We start from the raw sequence: 13614 nt of genomic DNA on the forward strand, positions 1-13614 counted from the left end.
CTTGAGTACTTTGTCCAAATTTGACACAGTTTTTTTGCTGCTAGGTCATTTTTGCAGATAATCAGCTTAAAACATCTTTTACTGCATTCCATCCTTTTGCTCCTAATTATCCTGTTGTGGTTGTACTGCAGTCTCTCTTCCCTTGTACGTTCTCTCTCTTTGCTTTTATTGCCTACGTTTCTACGATTAGAGTCCTTTTGTTTTATTTTACTGTGACAATATAGCTAGCCAACCCAAATTATTTTAACCCCTTTCCTAATTAACAGTAGGTTGAACTAAGCCGTGTTTCCCATTCTCATGTTTATGTTATGTCTGGGTGCCACCTCTCCCTCCTTTATGATTTTCTGTTGTCCTTGTGCTCATTTCCCATGCCACTTGTCTGTTCAGCTGACTGAGCCCATGGCTAAATCAGTGGGAATTGATTTTTTTTTTCCCCAAGTTGAGTTCATGAATCATTATGTCAACTGTTTGCAGTTAGATAGTTAATGCATATTTGTGTGCCCTCTGCCCGGAAAGTTTATTTGAAATTCATTCTGTTTCCCATTTTTCTGTTAGTAGCTTGGAGATTAGATTTCTGCTTCCCCACAACATTCTTCTGCTTAAGTGGAACTGAAATTGGTTGACCTGTGGTATTTTACAGGGTCATCTCCCAGTTTTCTCCATGCCTCTTCAGTGACTGTCAGTACTTCAGCAGGCTCCTACACACTGAGAGCCAGTGATACGCTGCCACATGTACTCTGTTGTTTCCAGTTTTCTAAGCGTTATCTTACCGGCTTCTCTTTGTCTGCAGTTGTAGTGACCACTTTGCATTGCTTTCCAGAGTCCATACCTATTGCGTTTGCTGATGTTGTGAAGAGCTTTAAAATCTTCAAAATGTCACCCGTGTGACAATCTCATTTTCTGGTTTATTGGGTGGGCTTCACTCTCGTCATTTTTATTGCACTCAGTGTGTTTGGGCTGCATTTAGTAACCATCTTCCACAAGAACAGCCTTTGTCTTGGTTTAGTTGTTCCGCCATCTAGTCCACAGGTGTTTTCTAGCACAGTTTGTCTCTTACCCGTTGCTCTCGAGCCTTTTCTGAAGCCTTCAGCTTTCATTGTTGCTTTCGTCTCTGTCCCCTGGCATTGAAGCTTGGTTCGAGACCATGTGTGTTTGAGAATGGCCTGTGCATCCTCAACCCCTAAAGTGCTGTGGAAGCACTAAGCTCCACAGGTGCCAGGTTCTGTTCCCCGAGTCCAGCTCTGAAATCTGATCAGCACGTATTACTGTTGGGATCCATGAGACCTACTCCTGACAGTTCAGCTTCAGCAAAGCCTAGATGGATGTGTTTAGCTTTCGGGTTGGGTTTGCATGTTCTCTGTCACTGCGTTCACATGTTGTCTGGTCACTGCCCTGAGTCAGCTTAACTCTGTGACCGACGGAGCATTTTCTCTCCTTGTAAATGAATGTTGGCATGCTAGTGAGCAGCTGATCTGGGCTGGCCTCTCCCAGGACTGCTTCCTTGCTCTGAGGATTTCTCATGCATCCCTTGAGTCCCTTTTGATGCACATTTTGCTATAGATGCCACAAAGTTTTGTGTTTCTATGCGTGCCGCTGCAGAAGCATGTAAAAATACATGCCCAGCTTCTGATGCTGACAGTGTGTCAACACGGTCTCCTCTTCCGTGGAAAAGTCCTAGTGCGTGGACAGAAATGCCTGGCTGTCAGGCTTTCAGATTGTCCTGGAGGTCAGTGCTCTCTGGTCCCATTAAGAAGCAAATTCCAACATCAGCCTTTTTCCCTCAATACAACCTACCTCCACATCTGCAGCAGCTCTCGACCAGCAGACCTTAGCCAATCCTTTCCCTTGGAGTGTGAAAAGTCAATGAGGCACCTGCAAGCATGAGATGTCCCTGGAGCAATCTCTTGTGGTTTTGAAATCCCCAGTGATTTATCCTATGAGAAGGTTTTTGTTTGACAGTTCTGTGGCCTTCGCCACAGATGAACTTCCCCATTTGTTTCTTGAGTAAAATACCACTTCTTGCAGGTACCCTGTTCCCTGGTGCCTCACTGATTGCAAACATGGGACGTGGGAGAGGTGAAGTGCAAACTGCCCTGCAGTCCTGACCAGATGTTTGAGCTGCAGGGACCCCACCTCCGATTCGTTCTTGCTGGTTTTATGGCTCTTTCAATATCTGTTTGATATTGAAATATCAGACAGATATTGAAAGAGTAGTATGTCGTGGCAGAGTAGTCCCATACTTTGTACTTAAGACTCTTTAAGCAGCTACTCTTAACATTTTGCTATGCCCCTTGATAAAGAAGATCCTTGATTTCCATTTTAAAATGACACTTTCAAGCATGTGTGTGTCAAAGTGTCTCAATTTGAGGGGGGGGGGGGTTCTGCAATTTATAGTAAGTCTTATTTAGCTTGGGTTTTGCACTCACGACAACTGTTTCAAGTAGAAATTATTTAATCTTATCCCAGAAAGGGTTCTGGTATCTTATGAATCCAGATATTTTCTCTCTAATGTGATATCACCGGTAATGTGGCAGACCACCTCGAGCCGTCAATGTGGTCCTGATTATGCTGCCCCTGCGGTTATTTGAGCTGGTCCTGTGCAGCCTCGTAGCTAGATCTCTAACAGCCCGATCCAAAACCTGCCAAAAGGAAGGTCATCTCTTTGCAGTGAATTTTGGATCGCGCTCTGCGTGCCTTTCATGTTTGTTGTTATTCCTACCTTTTCTTAGGTGAATACGTAACACAAAATGCTAGGTGGTGGAATAAAAGACTTTGTTGTTTAGGTTGCCAAATGGCAAGCGCTGAACCCTTGAACCTGGAAAGCCCCGTTTGGCCTCTGTGCGCTGCCACGTGCTCAGGTGATGCCCTCCAGCCTCTCAGGGTAAAAAAAAGTAAGGAGCCAACAGGCAGGGAATGAGGAAATTTTTGATTAATCCTCAACGGTGGAAAACAGAATAGCGGCTGGTTGAGCAGGGGAAAGCGGGGTGAGCTGCCGTAGATAGACGTGGTCTCGGGGCAGTGATGCGCTGGGAGCTGGCTGGCGACGCTGAGCTCAGCCCGAGGGGCGAAGAGCGAGGCTGGGTCTCTGCTGCCCTGCAGTTCGCTGTCAGGCTGCCCTAAGCCCTACGGTTTGTCGCTGCAAGTCAGGCTGGACAGGAAACAGGTTTCCCGGCAGTTTCCCACATTGCGTTTTTCCCATTGTGAGTCAGCATGAAAACGCCAAATGGCAAAAATCTCTGCAAGATGAAAAGAAGTGTCTGAAGCACGTGGAAATGTTTTACCTCTCCAGCGTTTCATCTCTTCTGATCTATTGTACTAAAGGGCCACATAAGAAGCCTGCATGTTTTCAGTCTAAAAACACCGATGTCCTGTTTTGGTAACTTTTCAAAAGGTTTATTATTGCAGAAATTGTCAGAAATAATTTTCACAATTATAATGGCTTTTGAGCAACTGAGGTAATGGAGTTTAAAAATACTCTCTTAACATATTTTCCGCCTCGCTGCTGCTAGATATACTTTCACTAAGGAAATGGCTAGACCTCTTTGCAAAGAAGGCCAGAACACAAATACCATTTCTCTCCCAGCTAGTGCCTTAAAGGAGTATATTCCGTGGATAGTGCAATTACATTTCATTAGTGTCTCGACAGCTGGAATATGAAGGGTCCTTCAGTTAATCTCTTGCTTTGTATAACCCAAGATGCTGTCAGAAAAGTAGTCTTTCTAAACCAGCTCTAACGTGGCTCTTGTTTAGCATTGTGTGCTTTACAGGAAGGGCTTGCACTGAAGCAACGGTTGAATATTCTTTGTTTACAAAGAGCCGTGGTAGGTTGGGGCAGTTCTGCCTCGTGGCATCCCCGTCCCAGGTTCTCCCAGGTTCACGCTTACCAGGCTGCCCCTTGCGTGCAATTCTGAACCGATTTATTTGTTTAATTTTCAAATAAACTACGAAAAATCAGCAGGGGGAGGAAGGGAACGGTTGCTTTGTGGTGGCCGCAGAAAAGGGAAGAGGGTAGAGATGTTTCTTCCAAGGATGCGTGCTCTGCTGCCGCGAAACGAACCGGCCGGCTCCTTCGGGTTGCAGAGACCACATCTGCATTCGGCGGGGGAGGAAAACCAGCAGGAGAAACGCTGATTAAATCAAGGCAAAGCCTGGCAGCTTGGGGGAACAGTTTGATGCATATCAGCCAGCACGTGTTAAACACGTGTTCTACCCTGATGCTTTTATCAGGCTCTCTGGGCGCAAGGCAGATGGCAGCAAGGAGGAACAGAGCTACAGCCCTTTCCTACGGGAACAGCCCGGTCCTGTAACCCCGCTATGTGCCCTCTTCATCCTTGCAGGGGTGAGCGATTCCTTCCTAGTGATCGTGAGCCCACCTGAACCGTAAGGTACCGCTGCTTACCCAAAACGTTGCTGTAGCCAGACTTTTCCCGGCCACACTAGATTGCTCCAAGTAGCCGCGCTCGCCCTGGGGCGCAGTCCTGCGCCGGAGCTTAGGTAGGACCTGCCAGAACCGGAGCAGGGAGCCCACGGGGCAGCTGGACAGGAAGGTGACACCTTTTGGGGGGTCTCTCTCCGGCTTGGGGATTACCCAGCGCTCTCTCTGCAGCCCGTTTTCCTCCCTCTTGGGTAGGCAGCCCCCAAGGCACCGCTGGGCGGCAGGTAGGGGAACGGCAGCCTCCCCTTTGCTCCCAGCGCCCTGATGACGGTCCAAGTCGGGAAGGACCACGCTGTCTTGCCTGACCTCCTGCAGGCATCGCCGGGCTGCTTTCTAGGGATTGCTCACTGTCTTTCGCCAAGCAACCGCAAAGTCTTGGGAGAAAAAAACGCTGAGGGCTCATCGCGTCAGTGTTTCTCCCGGCAGCGCGTTTTGATTCTGGATAGCGTGAGCAAACGGCAGCGTCTGAAAACTTGGGCGGCTGCGGTTGGGTTATTCCTGCGTTCTGCAGCGCTTTGCTTTCTTCGGTGTTTTAGGGCAATGTCTAGCTACCTGCAGAAAATCACAACGTGAGGTTTTCGTAGTAATTTTTTTTGCCAGTTTCTAGTTATATTTCATAATTGCGATGACATTCTTAGCCTTCGTGGATTTATGATTTATGGTAACACATTCTTTGCCTTCTGTGAAATATTACTGGGGGAAGGAGGAGTTCTGGATGCAAGATGTTTCTGTGTGAAGCGCTAAGGTCCTCATGAATTCATTCTGTGGCAGCTAGAGAAAGTATATGTGTATGTAAGCATGGATAAATACATTCTGTGCACTATATATGTATGCACAGTGCACTTGTTTCTCCACAGTCTCAGCTGTGTTTAAAAGCAGGGCTTCTAAACCAGGCCTAAAAGCTTCTGCAAAATATTTTTACCCTCTCCAAACCATTTAGGTAATTAACTTGCTAAATCAGCTCTTGCTGGCTCTCCCTGAAGACACCCCTCCTAGCTGAGATTTTTTTTTCTTTAGATTTGGATGAAACGCAATGGTTGAGTCATGAGTTTTCTTTCTGGCTCTGTTGCTGGAATGGGGAATATGTTGTTCACAATATTGTCTGTTGCCATATGCTTTTTTCATCAAGTAAAAGGGTGCAACTTTCCTTTTGCTTCCCCCTCCACTGACTCACTCCCCAAATATGTTTCTGGTTAGGATGCCTTCTTCCGGACATAAGGTTTTGTATTTTGCAGTTCGCTTTGTGAATCGGCTCTGCGAGCTTTACAATGTCTTGGAGCCCGGGAGGACGGGTGTCCTAGAGAGCAGGCAGGTTCGGAGAGCAGAAAGTTGCTCCCCTCTTTCTTGCGTGCCCTGTTTGTTTTGTAAACCTCCTGCCCCAGAAATGGGTTTCCAGGAGGTGGACAGTCCCGTTCCAACGTCCTTGAGTGCAGTTCACGTCTCTAGATCTCCCTCCTGTGTTAGGTCAACTTGGCATTTTATGTGTTTGCAGTGCTATACTTTCAAGGTCGCTGTAAGTTAAGGAAGGGACTTAGCTGGCTGCAAAATAGCTTAGAGAGACAGACAGACAGACAGACAGACAGACAGGACCCTTTCTGGCCTCTGTTAAGGCTTTGCGTTCGAGGTGCTTTTGCTGCTGCCCAGGGCTCTTGGTGCAGTGTCTTTCCCCACTGATCCCACGTCTCCTCAGAGCCGGCAAGTTAGGAACGAGGGGCCGTATGTGTCACAGCAAAGCCTTAACCCTCCGCTCCCGACATCCGGCCCTTAGCAGGAGCTAGTTTCCAAGGCTTGAAAAACAGAAGGAAACTGCTCCCCCAAAAAGCAGGCCATAAATCACCCACATGATACTTCCTGAGTCTGCCCTTGCAGAAATTAGGCTTGCACCTGTGAGCGTGGGGCTGGATTTCTAATCGAGCAGCCTGCCGTTATTGCTCATTTGCCTGTAGGGCAGCAGTATCTGCCGGACCCCACGAACGGAGAGCTTGCTGCCGTAGGGGTACACCCCATCCTCGCTTCCCAAAGTCCCGGCAACCCCAGGGATGTGGCAGCGCAAGCCAGGAAGAACAGTTCGCCTGTTCCTCGGCCGAGGAACTGAGATGCCGAGAGTTAACAGGCTGGCCCAAAGCCAGAGCGCTTGGACACGCGCCCGTGTCCTCCCTGTGTTAGCTGGGACGTTGCTGCGCAGCGGGCCTTGCTCTGCTGGAAGTGTCACCCTCGTTCTCTGCTCGGCAAAGAAGCGCCGCCTTTTTTTTTTCCTCCTAACTGCTCAGCTTTGCAGGACAACCCCCATCTGTTTTGCCTTTCAGCTTCGGGGTGAAGGAGACCGGAAACGCGCCGCTCTCTGTGCTCTCCTCTTTAGTGTTTCTCCTCTCTTAGAAGTTTGCCTTGGAAGTTAACTCAGGGCTGTGTCCGCACGGCTGCGCTTTCCTGGCAGCTGTGCTGCTGGCCTCGTGCTACAGAGAAGGTTATTTTAGCTGAGTGGCTCTCCGGCAGCGTGTCCCCGGGCTTTGGGCTGATGGCAAAAGACGCGAGAGGGTGCTGCGAGCGGGCGCTGCAGGGTGGCCCGGCCGACCCCTGGCCCCCTGCCGCGGTGGCGGACGAGGGAGCGAGGCAGCACGGGGGGATCCTCTCTCAGCGAGCGGAAGTCGAGAGTCGAATCCTCGCGGTGGCTCTTCCAAGCCCGAGATCGGCTCTTCCTTGTGCCCTTTTCCGTGTCCCCAGCAGGCAGGCGGATGCTGAGCAGCCGCTGCCGACATTCCCAGCTGGACTGCGTCCCACCGTGGATGGGACCAGCCCACGCTCGGAGCCTGAGATGACTCACCGTGACCCCAAGCCACGCGGATGCAAAAGGCGGCCGTCGTGGTGTCACGTGCCAAAGCTACCTGAGACACAACCGCTGCTCCCAGCGCTTACCTTCTCGTAAGAAAAGCCTTGCTCCATTGGACAGAAGGTACCATGCTCATATGGGGGTCCCTTCCGGGAAGGACATGTCAGTTTTAATCAATGCTCTGCCGCGTAGTTATCCATGAGACGCTAATAATCACTCCTCTGAAGCACAGGAGCGAGTGCTGCAAGGAGGAGGACCCACTTGCTACGGGATTTGTTGGAACTTCGGCTGCTGCTTCCTGGTTTTTTTCCTTCTTGCGCTTCCCAGCGCTGCTATCGCTGTTCCTTCGTGGCCTGGCAGTGTCATCATCCGGCTGTTCGGGAGGTGGAGGGGGAGGCAGAGATGTTTCCTGGAAAGGAACAAATGTTGGAAAAACCTGTCTTTGCTCAGCTGGAAGTATTTCCAGTGCACAAAAAGAAATGGAGCAATGTAAGCAAAGCCTGGAGACACCGTAGGCCTGGAGGGAGGGACGGGCGATTAGACGCTTGGAAAAAATACACTGGCAGCAAAAATCTCCTGGATTCTGCCTTAAAAATAGGAATCTCCCAAGGGAACTGTTGAAACTCAACATATGTGTTATTTAAAACCGAGCAAAATAAAGAGCTGGAGGCTACAAGCCTAGCCTAAACCCCAGTGGCTTCACAAGGACCTTGTTAAAACCCCCAGGGAGGAAGAACACATGGGACAGCCAGAACAGGTCTCTCCTCCGCTTCACTTCCATGTTTCCATGTAGTTGTGTGCTGGGAAAATGAGTGAGGTCTTAGGAATATTCTTTTTCCTGCTGCGCTTTTGTACATACTGTTGAGATGCTTTCACCCTGGTGCAGCACTAGACCTCCGTGCCTCTCCCTGGTCCCTTTCCAGGAGACCAAGCACATCCCTTCCCCAGCACAGGACACTTCCTCAGGCCGTGGGGTCTCTATCCCCCATCCACTGTCTGGAGGGTGCCTCCCGCTCGTGGACTAGGTTCACGCTCTCTGGGGATAGAGTCCGGCTCTCGTGGCGTTTGTACAGCCCCAAGCGCGGTGGAGCACAGGTTCCAGGTGAAACCACGATGTCCCTCACGTGCGATAACAACCACCCACTTTTCTCCACCTCGGAGGCCTCCTCTCATCTCAAGGCATTTCTTATGGAGCTGGCTGCCGGGCTAGTTTTGTTCTGATCTTGCTTTCTGAGAGCTTTCCGACAGCCTGTGAAGCCACTTAGAGCGTGACCTGATTTTCTCCTTTTCCCTGTGTGTCTTTAGCCTGTTTCCTATCACGCTACCTTGGGGCTTGGCTTCTCCTGCGGCACTGGCTGACCCTCCAGCCGCCTGTGTATTACAGAGCTTCTTAGCGAATTCCTCTGCATAGTAGTCTCTGGGTTGCTATCTAAGGAGTTTAAAGACATTTCCAAACGTTGCCAGAAAATACTGGCACCCACCTCCAGCTACCTTCCTCTTGTACACACATCCAGCTACTCGAGCGCTCTGATGCTCTGCCATGTTTAAATAACCATTGCTTACAGTCAGATCTCAATGCAGCGCGTTATTTTCCAGCTGGTTTTTTCTCCCCGAGTCCCAGCTGCTTTCTGCAGTCTCTTGCCCTAGTGACTGGACTTGACCCCTTGCACCGAAAGTCCACGCTGTCGCCGGCGCACGAGAGCTGTGAATTTTACCAGGCTGCGTCCTGTCGCTTCTTGTCCTCTCCGTTCCCGCAGAGCCCGGGCACCGCTCGTGGGAGAAGCAAGGGGAGCTGGGAGCAGGTCCAAGATAGGGCTGAGCTTCTGCTGGCTTCGACGATCGTATCAGTATCGTCCTGCCGCACCGAGCGGCTGAATCCCAGACTGCCCTCCTGTTGCCCTAGCTGGGAGCAGGGACCACAGGTCCCCTCAAAGACCTTGTGACCTCTCTGGTCAGCTTGAGCTGTGTCGCTGGTATTTCTGGTGGCCCACGGGATAGTTTGTCAGCAAATCCACTTTCCATCCTGAGGTCTCAGTGACCTGTCGCCTTCCCGCAGCTGCCAAGATTGCAGGGAGCTGGGCAGTCATCCTTCTTGGCTCATGGCGGGGCTGATGCATCCCAAGTGCTGGATCCAGAGCACAGGCAACTGCAGAGATTTATCTGCAAATGGATGAAGATAAAGATGAGACTGGATGAAGCCTGTGTGTGACATTAATCTCAAGCCTCTCTTTGGCGAGAATGAAACTGTTGCTTTTCAGGAGACAAGGCAGCAGGCCCGGCCATCCAGAAATCAGCTGAAGCTGGCAAGAAGGAGCCAGAAGATGGTCAGCATTTGTTACAGCATGGCATCTGGGAGACCACAGCGTTTTTGTCTGTGAATGATCCTGGCCAAGTCTTTGCAAGTGCTGAAACGGCTGCACAGCTTGGCCTCGGCTGAGCTACGTGCACGAGCTCGTCTCAGCTATGCGTTCAGGATCCGGCCCTTGGGATATGGTATCGATCTGGGACAAGTATTGCATGGAGATGTGAGGAAAAATCACCTGGTGGGCTTCCTTCCTGGAGTCACTGTCCCCCATTCCCAACACCTGCATGGCCAGGCTTGGCCTCGCTGTCATGCTGTTTGCAGATTTAACCACCACATCCCCCATCACCGATCTGGACGACGGTGCAGGAACGCTGCTGCGGCCCCGGGCGTTTTGAGCAGATTCGGCAGAACCTCACTTGACGCATCCTCCCATTTGGACCATGAGCCACCAAAAGCTTTAACTGCCCAGTCCCACCCAGAAACCAGGCAGGGGCCCTGGGGTGGGAGATCCCAGCCAGCCCAGAGCCGGTCCATCCCCATCACCCCAGCAGGGGATCGGGGCTGGACAGGACCGCAGGGCTCTCCTGCTCCTTCCCTATGTCCCACAGCACGTCTACCCCATGTAGACCAGCCCAGGCTTATGTTTTCCAGCTCTAAAAATCTCTGATGATGGTGATTCTTCTCCCTTTGTGGGCCTCTACTCCCTTACAGCTAGTCTTCCCTCAGCTCTAACCTGAATCTTTCTCTCTGTGATTTACCTGTCGCTTCTTGTCTCTCCATTGTGGACGTGGGAACAGAGTACTTCCTCTCTCTTTTCAGTTGTCTTTTATCGACCTGAAGATGTTATCACCAGTCGCCCTCCGTTGTTCTTTCTCTAGGGCAAACAGCTTGACTTCCTCTGACCTTTCCTCATCCGTCATGTTTCCAAGATCTCTGACTATTCCCGTTGTTTTCCTCTTGACTCTCACTCCTTAGTCCGTGTCTTTTGCAAAGCATCTGGAGAGCGAAGCTCAGGCGGAGGCAGTGGCCATGGCATGCGGCATGGAAAGATTTCACATCTCTGACCCACCATGGGATGCGGATGCTCAAAGTCTGCATTGCTTCAAGGGGAGACCAGATGTGTTTGTGGAAAATAAATCTACCAAGCGTTGCTAAATACCCAGAAGCCACATCAAGGAGTCTGAGTTGAACATAGCTGGAAGCTGAGAGAGCACCAGCGGAAGCACATGCTCATGCCCAGCACCTGCTGTTGGCTCCTGCTGGAGGGGAGATACTGGGATGCATGAACTTGGGACCCTGTGCAGCCAATCTTCTGCTCCAGAGCAATGCTCCTGGCTTTCACCTTCCTCAGGCATTTGTTGGCCTGCGTCCAGCCTGAGGCGACCAGCTGTGGAAAAGAGGCAAGAAGAGACCCAGGCCTGGCAGCACCGGTAGCCCTGCCGCCTCCTGTATCGCAGCGAACGGCTGATGAAGGAGAGCCTTGGTCCTCAGCAGCTCTGCTCCTCCGTCTCGGTGACTTCAGCTAGCCCACATCTCCTGAGTTTGCCTGTGACACAGGGCTGCACCAGAAACCTTACTGAAGCCCAACCCCACCGCTCAGCCCCATGCACAGAGCCCTCGACAGGGCCATGGAAGGAAATCAGGTTTGACGTGAGTCTCGTGACACGTTCGTGCACCGCTGTGCTTGCAAGTCACCGCAATTCTCCCCGGTCCTGGCCTGAGGAAAGCTCACCTACCCTCCCGTCCCAAAGGAGCTCCGGGATCGCTCCGCAACCACTGCAGTCAGTCCTCAGTTCATCAGACCCGGCTCGGTGGATAACATCTACCTTACCGAACCACTCTCTGGTCTGCTCTTTCTCTACTTTTCCAGCACTAACTCTGTTTCTGGCCCACTGGCAAATGACCTGTCCAGTGAAGACTGGAAGCAAAAAAAACCATGAGATACATGGTTGTCATGCTCAGTTGTCCCTGCGGCATCTGTCGCCGCTCTCCCTCCTGCCGCGCGGGGGGCTCACGCTGCAGCCAGCGCCGGATGGCTCCGGTGCCCCCTCCTCTGCTCTGACCTTTCTGATTTTGCACACGTGCTCGTGCCGGCTGCTCCTTATCCCTGGTGCCCCAGCTTCTGTCTCCGTCTGTCTGCTGTGTGATGTTACTGAAGAGCTCACGGCTTACCCCCAAGCCCCGTTTTGTTTGGACTTTTCTCCCACTGGCTCTTACCAGTCCTGATTCATTGGCCTCTGCGTTCTTGAAAGGCACCTCTTTAAGTTTCTCTTCTCTATCCTTCCCTGCCAAAGGAGTCCCACACTTCAGTGTTGCTGCTATCACAATTGCCCTTTGGGTTGGCCTTCTCACCCTGCTTCTGCCCATTGCCGCCCACGCTTTAATAGATGCATTCGTTTTCTGATTAATATTCCCCAATTCTTTTTGTTCGACTCGGAAAACTTCAGCGGAGCCACTACACACCGTTCAGCAGCAGCTCTTTTTTACCAAGATGCCCCAGTATTCCCACACGTGGCGTGGTCCCGGCTCTACCAGTAGCCCATAAGTCATTGCCCTGCTGCCGGCCTCTGCATTCCCACCTGTAACATGGGGAGAAAACCGCTGACGTCCTGCACAGCAGGGACGCGACAGCGGGGAGACCTGCAGGGAGAAGGACCGGCTGGGAGGCGCGTGGGGTCCTGCAGTGGCCTTTGCTGCAGCCGTTTGTACCGGGATGTCACCGGGGAAGTCCAGCAGCCTGTGGCTGGCCGAGGGTGCCCACGAGCACCCCAAACACAGTGACCGCTGCTGGGAGATGTTCGGGTCTGATTTGTTCCGGGTGCCCATAGACGCCCTGGTGAAGCAGCCATGCAGGACAATGCTGGAGTTGCTCTCTCCGCCACGAGCTGGGCAAATTTGGGTGATTAATCCCCCACCCCTCACCCCCCCAAAAAAAGTTGTCCTGCGATGTAGCTTGGACTATCTGAGCTGGCTGCCCTCTGCTTCGGGCGGCTTTATCGGGCTGCGCGGAGCAAACATCCCGCTCCGGCACAAATCCCCCTCGCGCCTGGGTCACGTCAGCCTCTTCGCTCACGTGCCCGTCATCAGCTCTGATTGCAGCCGGGACTTTACACCTCTGTGACACGTGTTTCGATTAAAGAAATAGATGTTCAGAGCTTTTATTTCTCGGCAGCGGCCGGCGGCAGCGTATGAGCAATAGCTGGCAAAGCGCGCTGGCTCCATCCTCGTGTGCCTTCCTCCTCCTCCTCCTCCTCGCTGAAGCGCTGACCGGTGAAGTCTCGCTGCCGAGCGCAGCGGCTGGAGCGGGCCGGCAGGAGAGGTGTGATTTCTAGCCAGGCTGTGATTTATGGGCCCCGCTGCAAGGCTTGTTTGGCCTTCGGGGCCTTGCAGCGCGGGGGAGCTTCCTGCCCGCGGGGCCGCCCGTGCGGTCGGGATGGGAACGAAGCGGCCGCCTTTCCGGAGGGGGCTGCTCCCGCCGGCCTCTCCTTCCCCCTCGCCGGGCTCCTGGGACGGGGGGGGGCGGACGGGCAGCTCGTCCCCGGGGAGCCCGAGCAAACGCTGCTGCTTTTCGGGAGCCGCCGGAAAACGGGGGGAATCGCGCGGCTGAGCGGAGCCCCCGGGCCGGCTTTGGCAGAAGGCGCCGCGGGAAACTCGGCGCGCCGGGCCAAAATCCCGGCGGCGACGACCCGCGAGAAAAAGCCGCTCCGGGGTCCAGCGGCGGCACGGGGCAGGAGAGCTGCTCCGCTCTCGCCGGGATTTGGCCGGCGGCTCCCGCGCGTCTCGCGTCGGTCTCGTCCTCGCCGACGGCCGGCGGGGACGAGCCGCTCTCCTCGCCCTCCGATAGCGGGAAAAGCCCCGGGCCTGGAGCCAATTTCCCCCCCGGCCGTTTGGGAGGGGAGAGCCGGGGCCGGGGAGATAACGGGAGGCGTTTGGGCCGCGGGGCGGGTTGGGCGCCGCGGGGCTGCTGCCAGCGCCTTGTTTCCCGCGGGCGGCCGGCGCGGGGGGCTTTCCCGCAGCTCCCACGGCACCCGCGCGGGAAACGCCTGG

General features: G+C 53.0%; 1 protein-coding gene across 1 annotated transcript in view; it reads left to right on the forward strand.

Annotated features, from left to right (window-relative positions):
- The first annotated feature begins 4299 nt into the window (after positions 1–4299).
- The window catches only part of FERMT2 (FERM domain containing kindlin 2), a 92453-nt gene continuing 83138 nt past the window's right edge, over positions 4300–13614 (forward strand). Inside the window, 1 exon segment of the mRNA XM_068947531.1 lies at positions 4300–4339. Within this exon segment, the coding sequence (XP_068803632.1) occupies positions 4315–4339 (25 nt within the window). The 5' untranslated portion in view covers positions 4300–4314.

The sequence above is a fragment of the Struthio camelus genome, chromosome 5, assembly GCF_040807025.1.
Source record: "Struthio camelus isolate bStrCam1 chromosome 5, bStrCam1.hap1, whole genome shotgun sequence".
Lineage (NCBI taxonomy): Eukaryota > Metazoa > Chordata > Aves > Struthioniformes > Struthionidae > Struthio > Struthio camelus.